At 34.2% G+C, this 15883-nt stretch overlaps 1 protein-coding gene and 1 long non-coding RNA gene across 2 annotated transcripts; both read right to left on the bottom strand.

Moving 5' to 3' along the window:
* Positions 1-1766: 1766 nt before the first annotated feature.
* LOC147548150 (LEAF RUST 10 DISEASE-RESISTANCE LOCUS RECEPTOR-LIKE PROTEIN KINASE-like 2.1) lies at positions 1767-2600 on the bottom strand. The gene has a single exon (XM_086667998.1). It carries the CDS (start codon positions 2598-2600, stop codon positions 1767-1769), a length of 834 nt encoding a protein of 277 aa, XP_086524124.1.
* Positions 2601-6609: 4009 nt separating this feature from the next.
* On the bottom strand, positions 6610-8495 carry LOC147548151 (uncharacterized). Its single transcript, XR_015238809.1, has 2 exons — positions 8349-8495; positions 6610-7005 (listed from the first exon to the last, which is right to left on the bottom strand). It is a non-coding gene; the product is annotated as an uncharacterized LOC147548151 (long non-coding RNA).
* Between the last annotated feature and the right edge of the window lie 7388 nt (positions 8496-15883).

A 15883-nucleotide genomic window follows, 5' to 3' on the forward strand; every position in this document is an offset into this window, starting at 1 on the left:
TTCGCTTAAGTCGATGTCCTCGTTTAAGTCGATGTTTTCGTTTAATTGGTGTATTCGTTTAAGTAAAAGGACTCTTCTTTCTTAATGTAGGGTGTCTCCTTCATTAATGGTGGTTCCTCATCCATGAGATCTTGAGACATCATTAAAAGCTTATAAGTTACAACTAAGACAATAGTGATAGTAAACTTATATATTTTGCAAGTTTTTTTTAATATTAATGGTGATGTTGATAGTAGTGACCAATATTAGGGTTATATTGTATATGTGAGACAAAACTACAAGTGAATAGAATATTATATTTATTGTTAATTTCTATTCAAGTTCTTATATTTTAGTATTATTTATTAAACGATCCTTATAACGCTCTCCTTAAAGTAATTTGATAAAAGAAGAGCAAATACATAAATTGATCCTTCTAACGCAGTGCCTATACTAGATATCGCTCTTCCTATACGGCTATACCAAAGACCAATTGTTTCTAGGCTTCCGTCTTGGCCCCCACTTGTGTTTGTGCATCTTTTTTTGGCCCAATATTTTTGCCGACTTTCTTATTTTATCTTATGGCATTTCCTTAAAATTAAATTCGTCTTCGTTTGTTTCCCTTTTTCAAATTTTCTAGAACAATTTTTTTTTCTCATTAGAAGAGAAGAAAAGACTAGGGGGAGACCTAGTGAGAGTTATGTTTAAGAGTTGGTAGGGAAGTATGTTACTATTATTTTTTTATGTTATAGGTAGGTTATTCTTATGAAAAAAAACCATAATGGGGTTGAAAGAGGGTTAATTTCTATTTGGTCCCTAATTTGTAAAGACACAATTATGTTTTCTACATATAAGTGGGCCACCAAACGGACAACTTCACTCGATCGCGTCATTTTAGTCCATATTTAGGAAAAACACTAAGTGGCCGACTTTTGAGGCCTACTACGATCCGAAAGATAACGTGTCAATCATGATTAGTCTAAATCTTGAGGAGTGAGAGATAGTCAGACTAATCAGAGACAGTCACATCAATTTTTGGGCTCTTGGCAGCTTCGAAAGTCGTCGGCTCATTTAGCACGGGAGCATATAATTCTAACTCCAGGAATGATTAGAAAAAGACAAAACTCAAAGGCTATCATGGATTTACATGATCCTCAATGAAGGGCCCCAACCTATCAATCAGAATTTAATCAAGGTTGATTGTAGATTTGCATATTAAAACCCCAACCATTTTTAAATGGAATTGCAAATATAGATTTAGTGCATAATACAACACTAATCACCTTTAAAACTTAAACTGTAATGTAAATAAGCCTACTAAAACTTACTGAGTCACAGATGTAAAATAATTATCTTCAAGCAGTAATGTAAATATGGATCATCATATATTCATATTATAACCCTAATCATATCTTAAACATTAGTGTAAATAAAATTGTTGAAACCTAATGACTCACAGATGAAAAAAAGTTATTTTTCATTTCGTTATCTTTAATAACTTGACAATAGAGGATGTGAAAATGTTAACATGCCAACCTATCAATCATTTGTTAGTTTACATCTCTAAATCAGTATAATCTTTATAATCTCTATATGCTACTAGGATTGTTAGACTTCAGTAACTTATTAAATCTTGGGCGAAATTCTAAGATGTTTCATCCTATTGTCTCGGATAATTTAAACATTTCGTTACAAAATTATCAAATGAGCCGTCTTTGATGAAATCTCTCCTATTGTGTCCGAGTTTAATTTTTGGTACAAGCAAATAAGTTGAAGTATGTTACAATTTACATACCTGAACTTGGCGCGTCCGAAGAATAACAAGTAAAACTCCGAACCGAAGTATTATATGAACATGCCCCTCCAGAATACACACATTCAATACATTCACCTATACTTTTCTCTTCATCAACCCCATAAATAACATCGAACCCCTTTTTCAAAATGCTACTTAAACTCGAAGGATCGTCTATTAGTCTTGATATATCTGATTTATTAACCGGAATATCAATGTTCCTTGCACATAATACAGTATCTGGAATTACTTCTCTCTTCAAATCTGAACCCGAATAGTAAGCATCAGTTTTGTCTGTTATATTTGTTTGACAACTAAAATTGTTAGTAGGTGCTTCTTGTTCTTGGTTATAAACAAGAGGTTGACTACAACCATAAGAAAGGGTAAGATTAACAAACCCAGGATGAATATAATAGAATTGAGTGAAATTCAAAGTTGTGTTACTAAATGTTTCTGGACAAGCATCTTCATCAATCATGAAATCTTTTCTAGCGATCGTCATGATTCTGTTTATAGGGTTGATATCTAGAACCCTGTATTTCTGAGACATGATTTCAATCTCAGTAAACTCATTATGTTCACAATCAAGATGATAATCAGGAATACCACAGTAATCAGGTCTGTTATATCCCCAGAAAGGGTATCCAATATTTATTCCATCTCTACAGGTGAAATTGAGAGTTTTGCATTTGGCATACTCGATGGAGTCTTCTTCACTCAAACAGAGTACTCGAAAGTTGTTGATTGAAAACAAGATCAGGAACAAGATGGTGGTGGTGGCAGTTAATGGACGGTATTTTGAGGTAGATGAGAGGATGGACGGCATCTCTGAGAGCTAAAGAGAGGTATTCCAGAGACAGAGAGAGAGAGAGAGAAGAGAAGAGAAGAGAAGAGAAGAGAAGAGAAGAGAAAAGGGGATACCAGGTGAGAGTTGCGTTTAAGAGTTGGTGGAGATGCAACTTATTCAAACAAAACCATGGTTGAATACTTGAATAGGTTAATTCCTATTTAGTCCCTAATTTGTTACTAACTCACTAATTTGTTACTAACTCACATTTTTAACTCTCATATTTTGATATATTCTAATTTCATATCTAATTAGTGATCAACCGGTCATTTTGATCTTTCAATTGTTTCCGTCTTGATCCCCACTTGTGTCTGTGCACCTTTTGTTGCCCGATATTTTTCCAGATTTCCTTATTTTATCTTACGACATTTTCTTAAAATTAAATTTGTCTTCGTTTTTTTTTACTAATTTTCTAAAACAATTTTTTTCTAATTTCTAAAACAATTTTTTTTTCTCTCACTAAAGAGAAGAAAAGACTAGAGGGGAGACCTGGTGAGAGTTATGTTTAAGAGTTTTCTTTTTTGTTGAATTTTCCTTACATTAATCAATATAAACGTTATTACAATATTTATCAACTAAAATACAAGGAACATTATTCCACTCTTTGCATCTATTCTTTCTTCTTGCCCATTTTGCTAGCTTGTCTGCTTGCGAGTTGTGTTCTCTACTAGTGTATTTGAATTAAACTATTTCAAATGCTCTTCTGATTTCTCGAATCCTGCGGATATGGATCAAAGATTGTCATTGCACCGAGTGTCTCTTATTCTGGATATGCTTGATGAGATTCATGTTGTCGTTTTCTAAAATTATTGACTTGTGATTCTTTTCTTTCGCTCATTCAAGGCCATGTAAGATGGCCATAGCTTCACTTTTTTCACTATTTCTTGCCCTCGAGGGTTTCGCCTGAGCTGCTATAAATTTGGAATTTGCATTATGTGCAATTAAGCTAATTCTCATATTGGATGTTACGTTAGTAAATGATGCATCTACATTAATTTTAATGAAATGATCTGTTGGCGGTTGCCATTTTCCTGGAGGTTTTTGTTTGTTTTTCTCAGGTTTTTTGTTGGTTTTTGGAAATGTTTTGATCATTCTGATGATCTTGTTAAGATCATTTATCTTGTGCTGGAAACAGTGATCACATCTGTAGCGCCCCAAATCCCAAATCTCAAGCTACCGCCTTGAAATCGAAGATTGGAGACCTTCAAACTGGATCCACGAGCAACACCTACCATGAGTGCACAATAATTACCTGAAAAACAAAATAGCTGGGTTAAAACCCAACTGCAGTAGATTTCCTCAAACCTAAGTCTCGGGTAGGCAAGCTCAATCCCCAATCAAGGAAGCATTGCATTCATATTCATTATTGGCATTATCTGAAATTTAACGGTGAATACTAACATAATATATCAGATTTATCCAATCCCTCTCGAAATTAATAATTTATGTCATTTGATTAACTATTAGGTTTTTCGGTTCTCGTATTATTTTAATCTAATACTAACCCTGATAATACAACGATCTTTCCTTTTTTTTTTTCAGCAGATAGAAAATATCATGCCTTTAACTAAGGTAAACCTTTATGGCCACAAACTTGACATATACGTCGACAAAAACATTATGTCGAAAGACACAATCATCAAACTCTCGTTCAGGTATCTCAGACCAATACACAACAAACATTGACTCTTATCAAGAATTACAAACAAGCTCACCATACAATTCAAGTCAACAACACATGACAAGTCAGAAGCGATGATGCTCATAGTAGATCCTCACGTGCATCGCAATCTCAAACAAGCAAATAAAAATAATAATTAACAAACATAGACTCACCACTAGAAGGTATCTACCTAGGAGATACATTGCCTAAAGAACAGAAACCATGTGAATTATCTCAATAAATTCGTCCATCGGAGACTGTTCTGACACCTTGTACGAAAACAATTGTAACTCTTCACTCGGAACTCGGATTAACAAACCGTTTGAACTAATAGAAAGTAGACAAAGAGACCTTTCCAACCATATAAAAATCACACTTAGATTCGTTATATATCTGCACCAGATTCAATTTTAATGTAAACCGACGTGCAGTAGACACTGTTCTGACACCTTGTACGAAAACTATCGTAACTCTTCACTCGGAACTCGTATTAACAAACCGTTTGAACTACTAGAAAGTAGACAAAGAGACCTTTCCAACCATATAAAAATAACACTTAGATTCGTTATATATCTGCACCAGATTCAATTTTAATGTAAACCGACGTGCAGTAGACACTGTTCTGACACCTTGTACGAAAACTATCGTAACTCTTCACTCGGAACTCGGATTAACGAACCGTTTGAACTACTAGAAAGTAGACAAACAGACCTTTCCAAACATATAAGAATCACACCGAGATTCTTCATATATCATCACCAGATGTAAGTTGAATTTAGACTGAAATACTGTCCTGTCTATATGTTTTATGAAATTCTAGATAAAACTAATCTGTAAGCCATTTAATCGTTATTTCATGTGATTAACAATACTATACCTATCATGGAATAAATTGAAAGAGCCTACAAAAAAATTAGGAGATAGGAAATCTACCTCTTTTCGCCTTAGATGACTTTAAGACCACAACCATGGCTTGTTCTCTCACTAGAGAAATCTATTTCCATCACTTTTCTTCTTTATTCCTCCTTCCTTCACTAAGGAGCGGCTGCACCCTCTTTCTTTTCTATAGGGTTTCCTCAAAAGTGAAGAGAAATAGGGTTTTTAAACCCACTAGTATTTCATCTAAACAAAACTGACCTAGACTTTTATTATTTCCACCCAATTTGGTATGTCAAGAAAATAGGGGTGTTACAATCTTCCACCCTAAAAAGAGGATTTCGTCCTCGAAATCAAACATACCACAATCACAAACAATATGCAATCAAGTGTAGCAAATGCTAGGACATAAATGTTATACAAGCACAAGAAATACAACTCAACTGAAGTCAACCTGTTACATGGTTGAAAAGATTCATACAATACAACTTCCCTTTTGGAGGGGCATAACCAATTTTGGGGTCCACGAGATAGCGTCACTTACCATTCGTGTTTGCATCGTCTTAAACCTCTCAATAGACAAAGGATACCACCCAAAAAGGGGATCCGTGCAACACGAGCACAGTGCAACACGAGCACTTTACATATGAGCAGGAGGCGAGCCAACCTCTAGTTGGTAATTACTTCTCAAACTAGAAGTATGTGGTCCACAAGAATGATCTTGTGTTTGCATCGACTTAGACCTCTTCATAAACTATGGATACCTGCCAAAAAGGGGATCCGTGCAACACGAGCACATATGAGCAGGAAGCGAGCCAACCACCGATTACTTATGGATTACAATCGTCAATCCATATTTGAACTCAAACCCCTGGTCCACTAGGTTGTCCAATATCACATTGACAAACCCGTGTTTGCAATCGACCCACATGTCGAGCCAACCAGTCTTAGTTCAATTCATTACTTCTCAAACTAGAAGTATGTGATCCACAAGAATGAACTTGTGTTTGCATCGATCATCCTGTCGAGCCAACCACCGATCACTTATGGATTATAATCGTCAATCCATATTAGAACTCAAGTTCTTGGTCCACTGGGTTGTCCAATATCAAATTGACAAGCCCGTGTTTGCAATCGACCCACATGTCGAGCCAACCATTCTTGGTTCAATCCAATAAGTAGATTTTAAAATCATGGTCCACGAGGTTGTCCACTATCACGACAACAAATTCGTGTTTGCATCGACCCACATGTCGAGCCAACCATTCTCAGTTAACATTTTCTCATCGAAACAAATTTTTAAGTTGATTCATAATCAACTGATACACTATCACACAACACACATTCAAACAACCCAAAATCCCATAAAAGTAGGGATTTTCAGTACCCTCATGTATATCATAAATATATGTATTGCTACAATCACAATCACATAACTTAGGTTTGACATCACGGTCAAATAAGACATTTACTCGCACGCATCACAAACAAAAAGTACATCACATCAATAGCCATTATTCTTCCCATGGAAAATTTGCAATCACAATTTAGATTTCGAAAACACAAAGACAACTTCTTTCAAGTTTTCACAACAAAGCAAGTCCAAAAGCACATTCTAGATTCAACCAGTTGCGCAAGACACTAATTAAAGTGTTCATAACAATGACGTGTCTAACGACGACAATCAAACCCACAATACAACCCTAGGACCACTAAACCTAGAGCTCTGATACCACTTTGTAGCGCCCCAAATCCCAAATCTCAAGCTACCGCCTTGAAATCGAAGATTGGAGACCTTCAAACTGGATCCACGAGCAACACCTACCATGAGTGCACAATAATTACCTGAAAAACAAAATAGCTGGGTTAAAACCCAACTGCAGTAGATTTCCTCAAACCTAAGTCTCGGGTAGGCAAGCTCAATCCCCAATCAAGGAAGCATTGCATTCATATTCATTATTGGCATTATCTGAAATTTAACGGTGAATACTAACATAATATATCAGATTTATCCAATCCCTCTCGAAATTAATAATTTATGTCCTTTGATTAACTATTAGGTTTTTCGGTTCTCGTATTATTTTAATCTAATACTAACCCTGATAATACAACGATCTTTCCTTTTTTTTTTCAGCAGATAGAAAATATCATGTCTTTAACTAAGGTAAACCTTTATGGCCACAAACTTGACATATACGTCGACAAAAACATTATGTCGAAAGACACAATCATCAAACTCTCGTTCAGGTATCTCAGACCAATACACAACAAACATTGACTCTTATCAAGAATTACAAACAAGCTCACCATACAATTCAAGTCAACAACACATGACAAGTCAGAAGCGATGATGCTCATAGTAGATCCTCACGTGCATCGCAATCTCAAACAAGCAAATAAAAATAATAATTAACAAACATAGACTCACCACTAGAAGGTATCTACCTAGGAGATACATTGCCTAAAGAACAGAAACCATGTGAATTATCTCAATAAATTCGTCCATCGGAGACTGTTCTGACACCTTGTACGAAAACAATTGTAACTCTTCACTCGGAACTCGGATTAACAAACCGTTTGAACTAATAGAAAGTAGACAAAGAGACCTTTCCAACCATATAAAAATCACACTTAGATTCGTTATATATCTGCACCAGATTCAATTTTAATGTAAACCGACGTGCAGTAGACACTGTTCTGACACCTTGTACGAAAACTATCGTAACTCTTCACTCGGAACTCGTATTAACAAACCGTTTGAACTACTAGAAAGTAGACAAAGAGACCTTTCCAACCATATAAAAATCACACTTAGATTCGTTATATATCTGCACCAGATTCAATTTTAATGTAAACCGACGTGCAGTAGACACTGTTCTGACACCTTGTACGAAAACTATCGTAACTCTTCACTCGGAACTCGGATTAACGAACCGTTTGAACTAATAGAAAGTAGACAAACAGACCTTTCCAAACATATAAGAATCACACCGAGATTCTTCATATATCATCACCAGATGTAAGTTGAATTTAGACTGAAATACTGTCCTGTCTATATGTTTTATGAAATTCTAGATAAAACTAATCTGTAAGCCATTTAATCGTTATTTCATGTGATTAACAATACTATACCTATCATGGAATAAATTGAAAGAGCCTACAAAAAAATTAGGAGATAGGAAATCTACCTCTTTTCGCCTTAGATGACTTTAAGACCACAACCATGGCTTGTTCTCTCACTAGAGAAATCTATTTCCATCACTTTTCTTCTTTATTCCTCCTTCCTTCACTAAGGAGCGGCTGCACCCTCTTTCTTTTCTATAGGGTTTCCTCAAAAGTGAAGAGAAATAGGGTTTTTAAACCCACTAGTATTTCATCTAAACAAAACTGACCTAGACTTTTATTATTTCCACCCAATTTGGTATGTCAAGAAAATAGGGGTGTTACAACATCTTACTTTCCATAAAAAGGATGCTAACAAAATGAAGTAGGTTATATAGTTGGGTTGAAAGAGGGTTAATTTCTATTTGGTCCCTTATTTGTAACAAACTCGCATTTCTAACTCTCGTATTTTGATAGACTTCAATTTTGATTCTAATTTGTGATAAACAGATTTTGGTCTTCAATTGTCTCGAGGCTTCTGTCTTGGTCCCTAGTTGTGTCTGAGCTTCGTTTTTGCCTTAATATTTTTTCGGACTTCCTTATTCCACCTTATGCCTTTCTTCTGTCTCTCCCTCTCACTTAACATATCTCTCCTCTCACCATCATGTTCTTCATCTTGATTTCTCTTTTATCTTTCTCTTTCTCTCTCATATTCTCTATTTCCTTTCATCTTCATCTTCCCGCTTCACAATCCTCATCATTTACATGTCTTTCACAAAACCCCAACATCATCTTCAAAAAGTACCAACATCATCATCTTTCCTAGACCACAGAACCTCCAAAGAATCTCAACATCTTTTATTAACTCCAAAATCTACACTTCAGAGAACCACAATCTTTGTACAAGTTTGATTAAGGTTCATCTGATTCAGAGAACCCTAATTGAGGTTTTTTTAAAGCAAAGAAGATCTAAATTGGGGTTCATCTGATTTCAGGGAACCCTAAGATGAAGTTTTCTTAAGATGATGGATTTGAACTCCTCATCTTGTGTTAACCGCTCGTCTGCATCATGTTTTTGGCACATGGAGAACACTTCAAGTATTTAGTGATTAACTGTGTAACAACTGTGGTAATTTTTCCGACTACCGGTTCAAATTTATACTACCAGACATGAACTATCACGATTTTAAGAGAGACAATTGAGTTTCTAGGCAGTGGGAGACGCGAATTTTTTTTATTGTGCGAGCACTTTTAAAATTATAATAAATAGCAAAAAATAAAATATCGATGGATTACGAGAGTAGTATATACTAAAAAAATTCAAATTATTGTGTTATAAACGAATCGTCTAAAAACTCCATGTGTCTCGGTCAAACCACTTATCTCTATATCTTATAGTGACACTCTCAACTAAATCGGCTACCGTAATTTCTAACTTGTGTTGACAATATTCTTATATAAATAGTTTTACATTCACATTTGAGTTATATGAAAAAAAGAGAATGTTAATTCTCAATAGAAAATATTAATATCTTGGAAAGATGTTTGTTAAAGAAGTTAATGAAAGATAGGGAGAGTGAAGAGAAATAGTGATTTTAGAAACAAAAAAATTAGGGTTAAAACAGATAGTAATAGAATTGAGGGAACAAAAATAAAAACCATGTTATTTTTTAAAGTCAAACTCTACTTAATAATGTTTCCTTAAAAAGTTGTGTTTTCAAAATAGGTCATTCATTTTGGGACTAAGAGAGTAATAAAATAATTTTTTTTAATAAGATTCTAAGTTTAATCGACATGTATACAATTTTCTTAATGTTTTCCAAGGAAAAATATGTTTTAGAGATGGAAATATCAAGGTAGAGATAAAAACAATCACAATTTCTTCAAGTTCGAAGAACACATAGTTAGAGAGAGAGAGGGGAACTCGTTTCAGGTAAATCACTATTGTTTTGGTAGGTTACTTTAGATAAATATAAGTTTTAGAAATAAATATTGAGAATAAATATCCACCATAAATATTTCTCTTAAAATTTATGGAAAGAATAACCGTATTAACTCAACCATTAGAAACTAATGGTTAAATATAGGGTGCTTCTAAAGGCACCGGGCCAAAACTGTTAGCATCCGGAAATTTTATAAACTCGGGTCAATGGCCATATGATCCGAGTTCTCTATAAGCACCGGTTTTTAATGTGAGTGACGTTCACCTTCGTTTGCTTCTTCCATCTTCTTCTTCCAAAACAAAAAGGATCTCAATTAATCTTTCTTCAAAACAAAACTCTAGAAAAGAGTGCAACATTCTCCGTCGACGGCAATGACACCGACAGCTACCGGCGACATTCTTTTATTCGAAATCATCAATCACGAGTGATTTGTTCATCATTCAACTGTTCTCGTCGACCCATCCCTTAAAGACAGACCCGAAGCCAAAATCTCGTCTTTTGTTCTGAGGTGTTGGAGGAATGGAAGTAAAGGAGGTCTTGCTACTTGAACTACTCAAATTAGGTTTCTTGAACTACTTGAACGACTCAAGTCAGTTTTATCTGAGCTTAGAAATTTTGAGTTTACCCCTGTATAAACACACAATCAAAGATTAGTCTTTTATCCTAAATTAAACCTAAACCAACAAAATTAAGAAGATCAATGAACAATTAACTCATACAATCAGAAGTTTTATATAGAAAAACAATCAAACACTGAAAATTGTCCAAAAGTTTCACAAAATTAGATTGGTTTTACTAAGAACTTAGAAATACAGGACGAACATAAATCACCTTATAAATTCAGGAATCAAATTGGAAACCATACCCAAATCTAGAAATGATTTATATAGCTAGAATCAATCAAAATAGACTACACTATTATATACAATCAAACTAAAAACAACAGAGTTTTATTCTGTCAAAGACCAGAATTAGTAACTAAGAAACCTCAGCTTCCAAAGTTAGCTAGTTAAAATTTCCAAAATTGAGCATGGCAGAAGGTAAATAAACTTGAGTTACCTGTACGAGATGGACTAAAACCCCTAATTTGAATACTAAAACAACTACCCATGGAAGAAGAATCTCTGGAAACCCTTGTTTTCAAATTTTGTATGATGAACTTAGTCTTCTTCCTCCCTTGAGATCAAATAAAAACCCCGACTTTCTACAGATCGAAAGCTTCAATCTGTGAAACCAAAAAAAAAAGAAAATAAATGGATCCCGGATCATGTAATCCGGGACTTTTCAGTTCCACGACGGATTGAAGGGGCAGTCCGTTTCTGTTCATTAGGTCACGGATTACCTAATCCGTGACCAGGAGGACTCGGACGGACTTGACCAGTCCGTCCGAGGTTTGGGCATCAAATATTCACAGAAAATGCTCTAAATATGTTCGAAATTGTAGAATACAACATTCTAAACATTTTACAAGATACTATTAACGTCCCCAATCAATCAAACAACAAATTAATCCAAAAAAATCATAAAAGTTAAGATTTTTTTACCCAACCTTGATGGAGCAAATGTGGGTTGATTTCTACTTCGTCTACACCAAATGATGGATGATTCTAACACTTAGAGAGTGAAAGGACTGATTGAGAGTAAAATTTGAGAGAGATTCGTGAGATTAGGAGTGATTCCGTGAAGTAGAAGTTCGATTTTGAAAGCTTAGCCTTAGAAAGAGAAAGTTTGGAATTCCCAATTTTCAGATTTTGTGAGAGATGGATGGAGGGGTTAGGGTTAACTCCACTTTGACTGGTGCCTACATAGTTGGACGGTGCTAACAGAGAAAGGAGCAGTTTGGCTTGGTGGTAATAGAGTTGGATGCTAACAGCCTTTTGGTCTGGTGCCTTTAGAAGCACCCTTAAATATATATCTATCAAAGGGTAAGAATGGGAGGAAATAAATGGCTTGATGCACGGGGTCCACTAAATAGTAAATTTTTGGACTTATTTTTCATTTTCTGTTTATTTTGGTTTTACATTATTTACTCCCTCCGTCCCATATTGAATCACCTAATTTTTGTTTTGGGTTGTCCTATTTTAGTGTCCTGTTTCTAAAATAAAAATAAAAAACTTTTCGCTCTTTCCAACAATACCCATTACTATAAATTTAATAACAACTTTATTTAAAAGTAAATTCAACTTTTTCATTGTAAATTACAAAAGTTAATGAGGTTACAATTGGGAAAATAATGTTATTTTTTAAAGTCAGACTCCAATTAATGATGTTCCCTTAAAAAGTTGGGTTTTCAAAATAAGTCATTCTTTTTGGGACTGAGGGAGTATTAATTTAGGAGTGGATGTATGACTAATTACCATTTTTGGATCTTAAACTCAAAAATCCTTTTAAATACAAGCTTCATAAACATACTAAATTTTTGAAAAATTATGTATTTCAAGCTTAAAGATCTGACTAATTATAATTTATATGTTACAAGTTATAAAGTTGTACTGAGATCATTGATGTCTCACTGCTAAGCTTACATCATGCAAAAAAATTTGAAATACATGTAAACTGTTCAAAATTTATACTTTGTAAACTGACATTAAAATTTTATAAATTCTCAATCTTGTCTTTATTCAAGGATTCAGACGGAGTAAACATTAAAATTCTAGAAACATTTATTTTATTTGCGAAATTCTAATCTAATTAAAGGTTTTTAACAATTGAATTTTGATTAGAGATTTTTTGGGTTTTCTTTAGAAAAAAATTGAATTCAACTATAAGTAAACGGTCCAAATTAAATTTTGTAAAAACAATTAAATTTTACAAATTATGTAATACACATTTGAAAGATTTAGGAAACTTAAGATATGAGCCAAGAGTATAAGCCGATTTTAAATTGATATCAATTTGGTCTTTCATAATTTTTAGTTTGAAAATATATGAAAAATGGCTATTATTGACCGATTTCCATCATAACTGAATTGGACGAGTCCTTTGACCATGTATAAATAAAATTAAGGAAATGGTAGAAAATTAGATTTTGTAAAAAAAAAAAAAAAATTAACTGTGTAAACCGTCCAAAACCCAATTCTGTAACTATTATTTGAGTTTTATAGATTTTGTAACAAAATTTAACTTTATAATATGCTTACTTGAACTTAAAGATGAGATTCAGAGATAAATAAATTTTTATTTATAACAACAAACTTTCATTACTAAATCACTACTATTTAATTTTTCTCTCTCTGTAACTCATATGAGGTACCAAAGTAACTTTGCTAAAACATTCACTCGTAATTACAAAGTGAGGTAAAACCTTATATATAGATTCTTGTGCATGGGTGTAAACCCCATGCACAAGACACATAGGTTTATAGCTCTATATAATTAATAAACTTAACTCTTAAGCAAATGGAGAAGTCCCTAAATCTTCTCCACATCACCCATTCTCATTGACACCTCCAAGTGAGGATATGTATTGACTATTAGTGGTAAAGGTATAGACACCTTTTAATATGGGCATCCATATAATTATAACACTCCCCCGTGGCTGACCATCATCCAGTGAGAAAAATCTGATGAAAGACAAAGAGTCCAATAGAAAATTTATTAGAAGTGTTGGATACGAAAAATGTTGCCTCGTTAAACCCTTGCCAGAAAAAACTCATTGGGACAAAAACTGGACGAAGGAAAAAGAGTACAACGCGTATAAATCCGATATAAGTGATGTGAAAAAAATCTTCAGACGATGATATTCTCCCCCTGATGAATATTATATCTTGGACCGATGTAATCTTATACCATAAGATTATTCAAACTTCGTATTCCAATGCCTTATACTAGTTTTCTGAACGTTGTAGCCGGTAAAGACTTGGTAAACAAGTCCGCATAATTTTCACATGATTGTATTTTCTGAATATCAATTTCACCATTCTTCTGTAGATGGTGCGAGAAAAATAATTTAGGTGAAATGTGTTTCGTTCTGTCACCTTTAATATATCCTTCCTTAATTTGAGCAATGCAAGCCGCATTATCTTCGTAAATAATGGTAGGTGATTTCGTAATCCTAGGGAGATCGGATGAAAGTCTAATATGACTAATAATAGACCTTAGCCATACACATTCTCTGGTAGTTTCATGAAGAGCAATATTCTTCGAGTGGTTAGAAGATGTAGCAGGCATGCTTTGCTTACTTGATCGCCAAGAGAAAGCTGTACCGCCACTAGTAAAAACATAACTTGTTTGTGAAACTCCTTTATGTGGATCAGAGAGATATCCTGCATCAGTGTATCCTATTACTTGTGAACCATTGGATGAACTCTTTGGATAGAATAATCTCATATCCGTAGTTCCCCGAAGATATCGAAGAATTTGTTTCACACCCATCCAATGTCTTTTTGTTGGTGTTGAACTGAACCTTGCTAATAAATTTACTGCAAAAGAAATATCAGATCTAGTAGATTGAACCAAATATAATAAAGCACCGATTGCACTTAAATATGGTACTTCAGGACCAAGTAGTGCCTCATTATCTTCTTTAGGACGATAAGGATCTTTGACAGTATCTAAAGATCTGACAATCATTGGAGTACTAAGAGGGTATGCAGTATCTATGTGAAATCTTTTCAAAACTTTTTCAGTATATAAGTTTTGATGGACAAGTATACCACTTGTACTTCTCTCAATTTGTAAGCCAATGCAAAATTTTGTTTTTCCAAGATCTTTCATCTCAAATTCTTTTTTCAAATATTTTGCAGCTTTTGAGATATCTTCAACTGTCCCAATTAGATTTATATCATTAACGTATATTGCAATGATGGCGAATGCAGTTTATGATTTCTTAATGAAAACACATGGACAAATAGGATCATTTACATATCCTTCCTTCGTTAAGTATTCACTGAGGCGATTGTACCACATTCGCCCTGATTGCTTTAACCCATATAAAGCTCTATTAAGTTTAAGTGAATACATGACACGTGATTTTCCTTCAGGTAATTTGAATCCTTCAGGAACTTTCATATAAATATCAGTGTCTAAATTTCCATATGCAGTAACGACATCTAGTAGATGCATATCAAGTTCTTCTTGAGCTGCCAGACTGATTAAATATCTAAATGTAATTGCATCCATAACAGGAGAATATGTTTCTTCATAATCTATACTAGATTTTTGTAAACACCCCTGTGCCACAAGTCGTGCTTTATAGCGAACGATCTCATCATTTTCATTGCGTTTTCTTACAAAAACCCATTTGAACCCGACTGGATTTACATCCTTAGATGTTAGGACCACAGGTCCAAAAACACTACGCTTATTGAGTGAATCTAGTTCTGCCTGAATTGCGTCTCTCCATTTCGACCAATCAGGTCTTTTTCGACATTCCTCAATAGATCGTGATTCATAATCATCATTCTCTTTCAAAATTGAGGTTGCCACTGCAAAAGAGAATACCTCGTCGATAATTGTTTCATTTCGGTCTCACACTTCTTTCAAACATTCATAATTTGTAGAGATTTCATCATTGTTAGGTATCTCTGCCTCATTAAGGGCTTCACCCTCTTCAAGGGGTATTTGTTTAGAAAATGTGGGTGTATCAATAATAGTCTCTTCTAGAGAACTATTATTTTGTGATTGTTTCTTCCTCTTTCTAGGGATAGTATCTTTAGAACCAATTGGTCGTCCACGTT

The sequence above is a fragment of the Eschscholzia californica genome, unplaced genomic scaffold (assembly GCF_041429995.1).
Source record: "Eschscholzia californica isolate CP2 unplaced genomic scaffold, dmEscCali1.0.p SCAF_3, whole genome shotgun sequence".
Classification (NCBI taxonomy): Eukaryota; Viridiplantae; Streptophyta; class Magnoliopsida; order Ranunculales; family Papaveraceae; genus Eschscholzia; species Eschscholzia californica.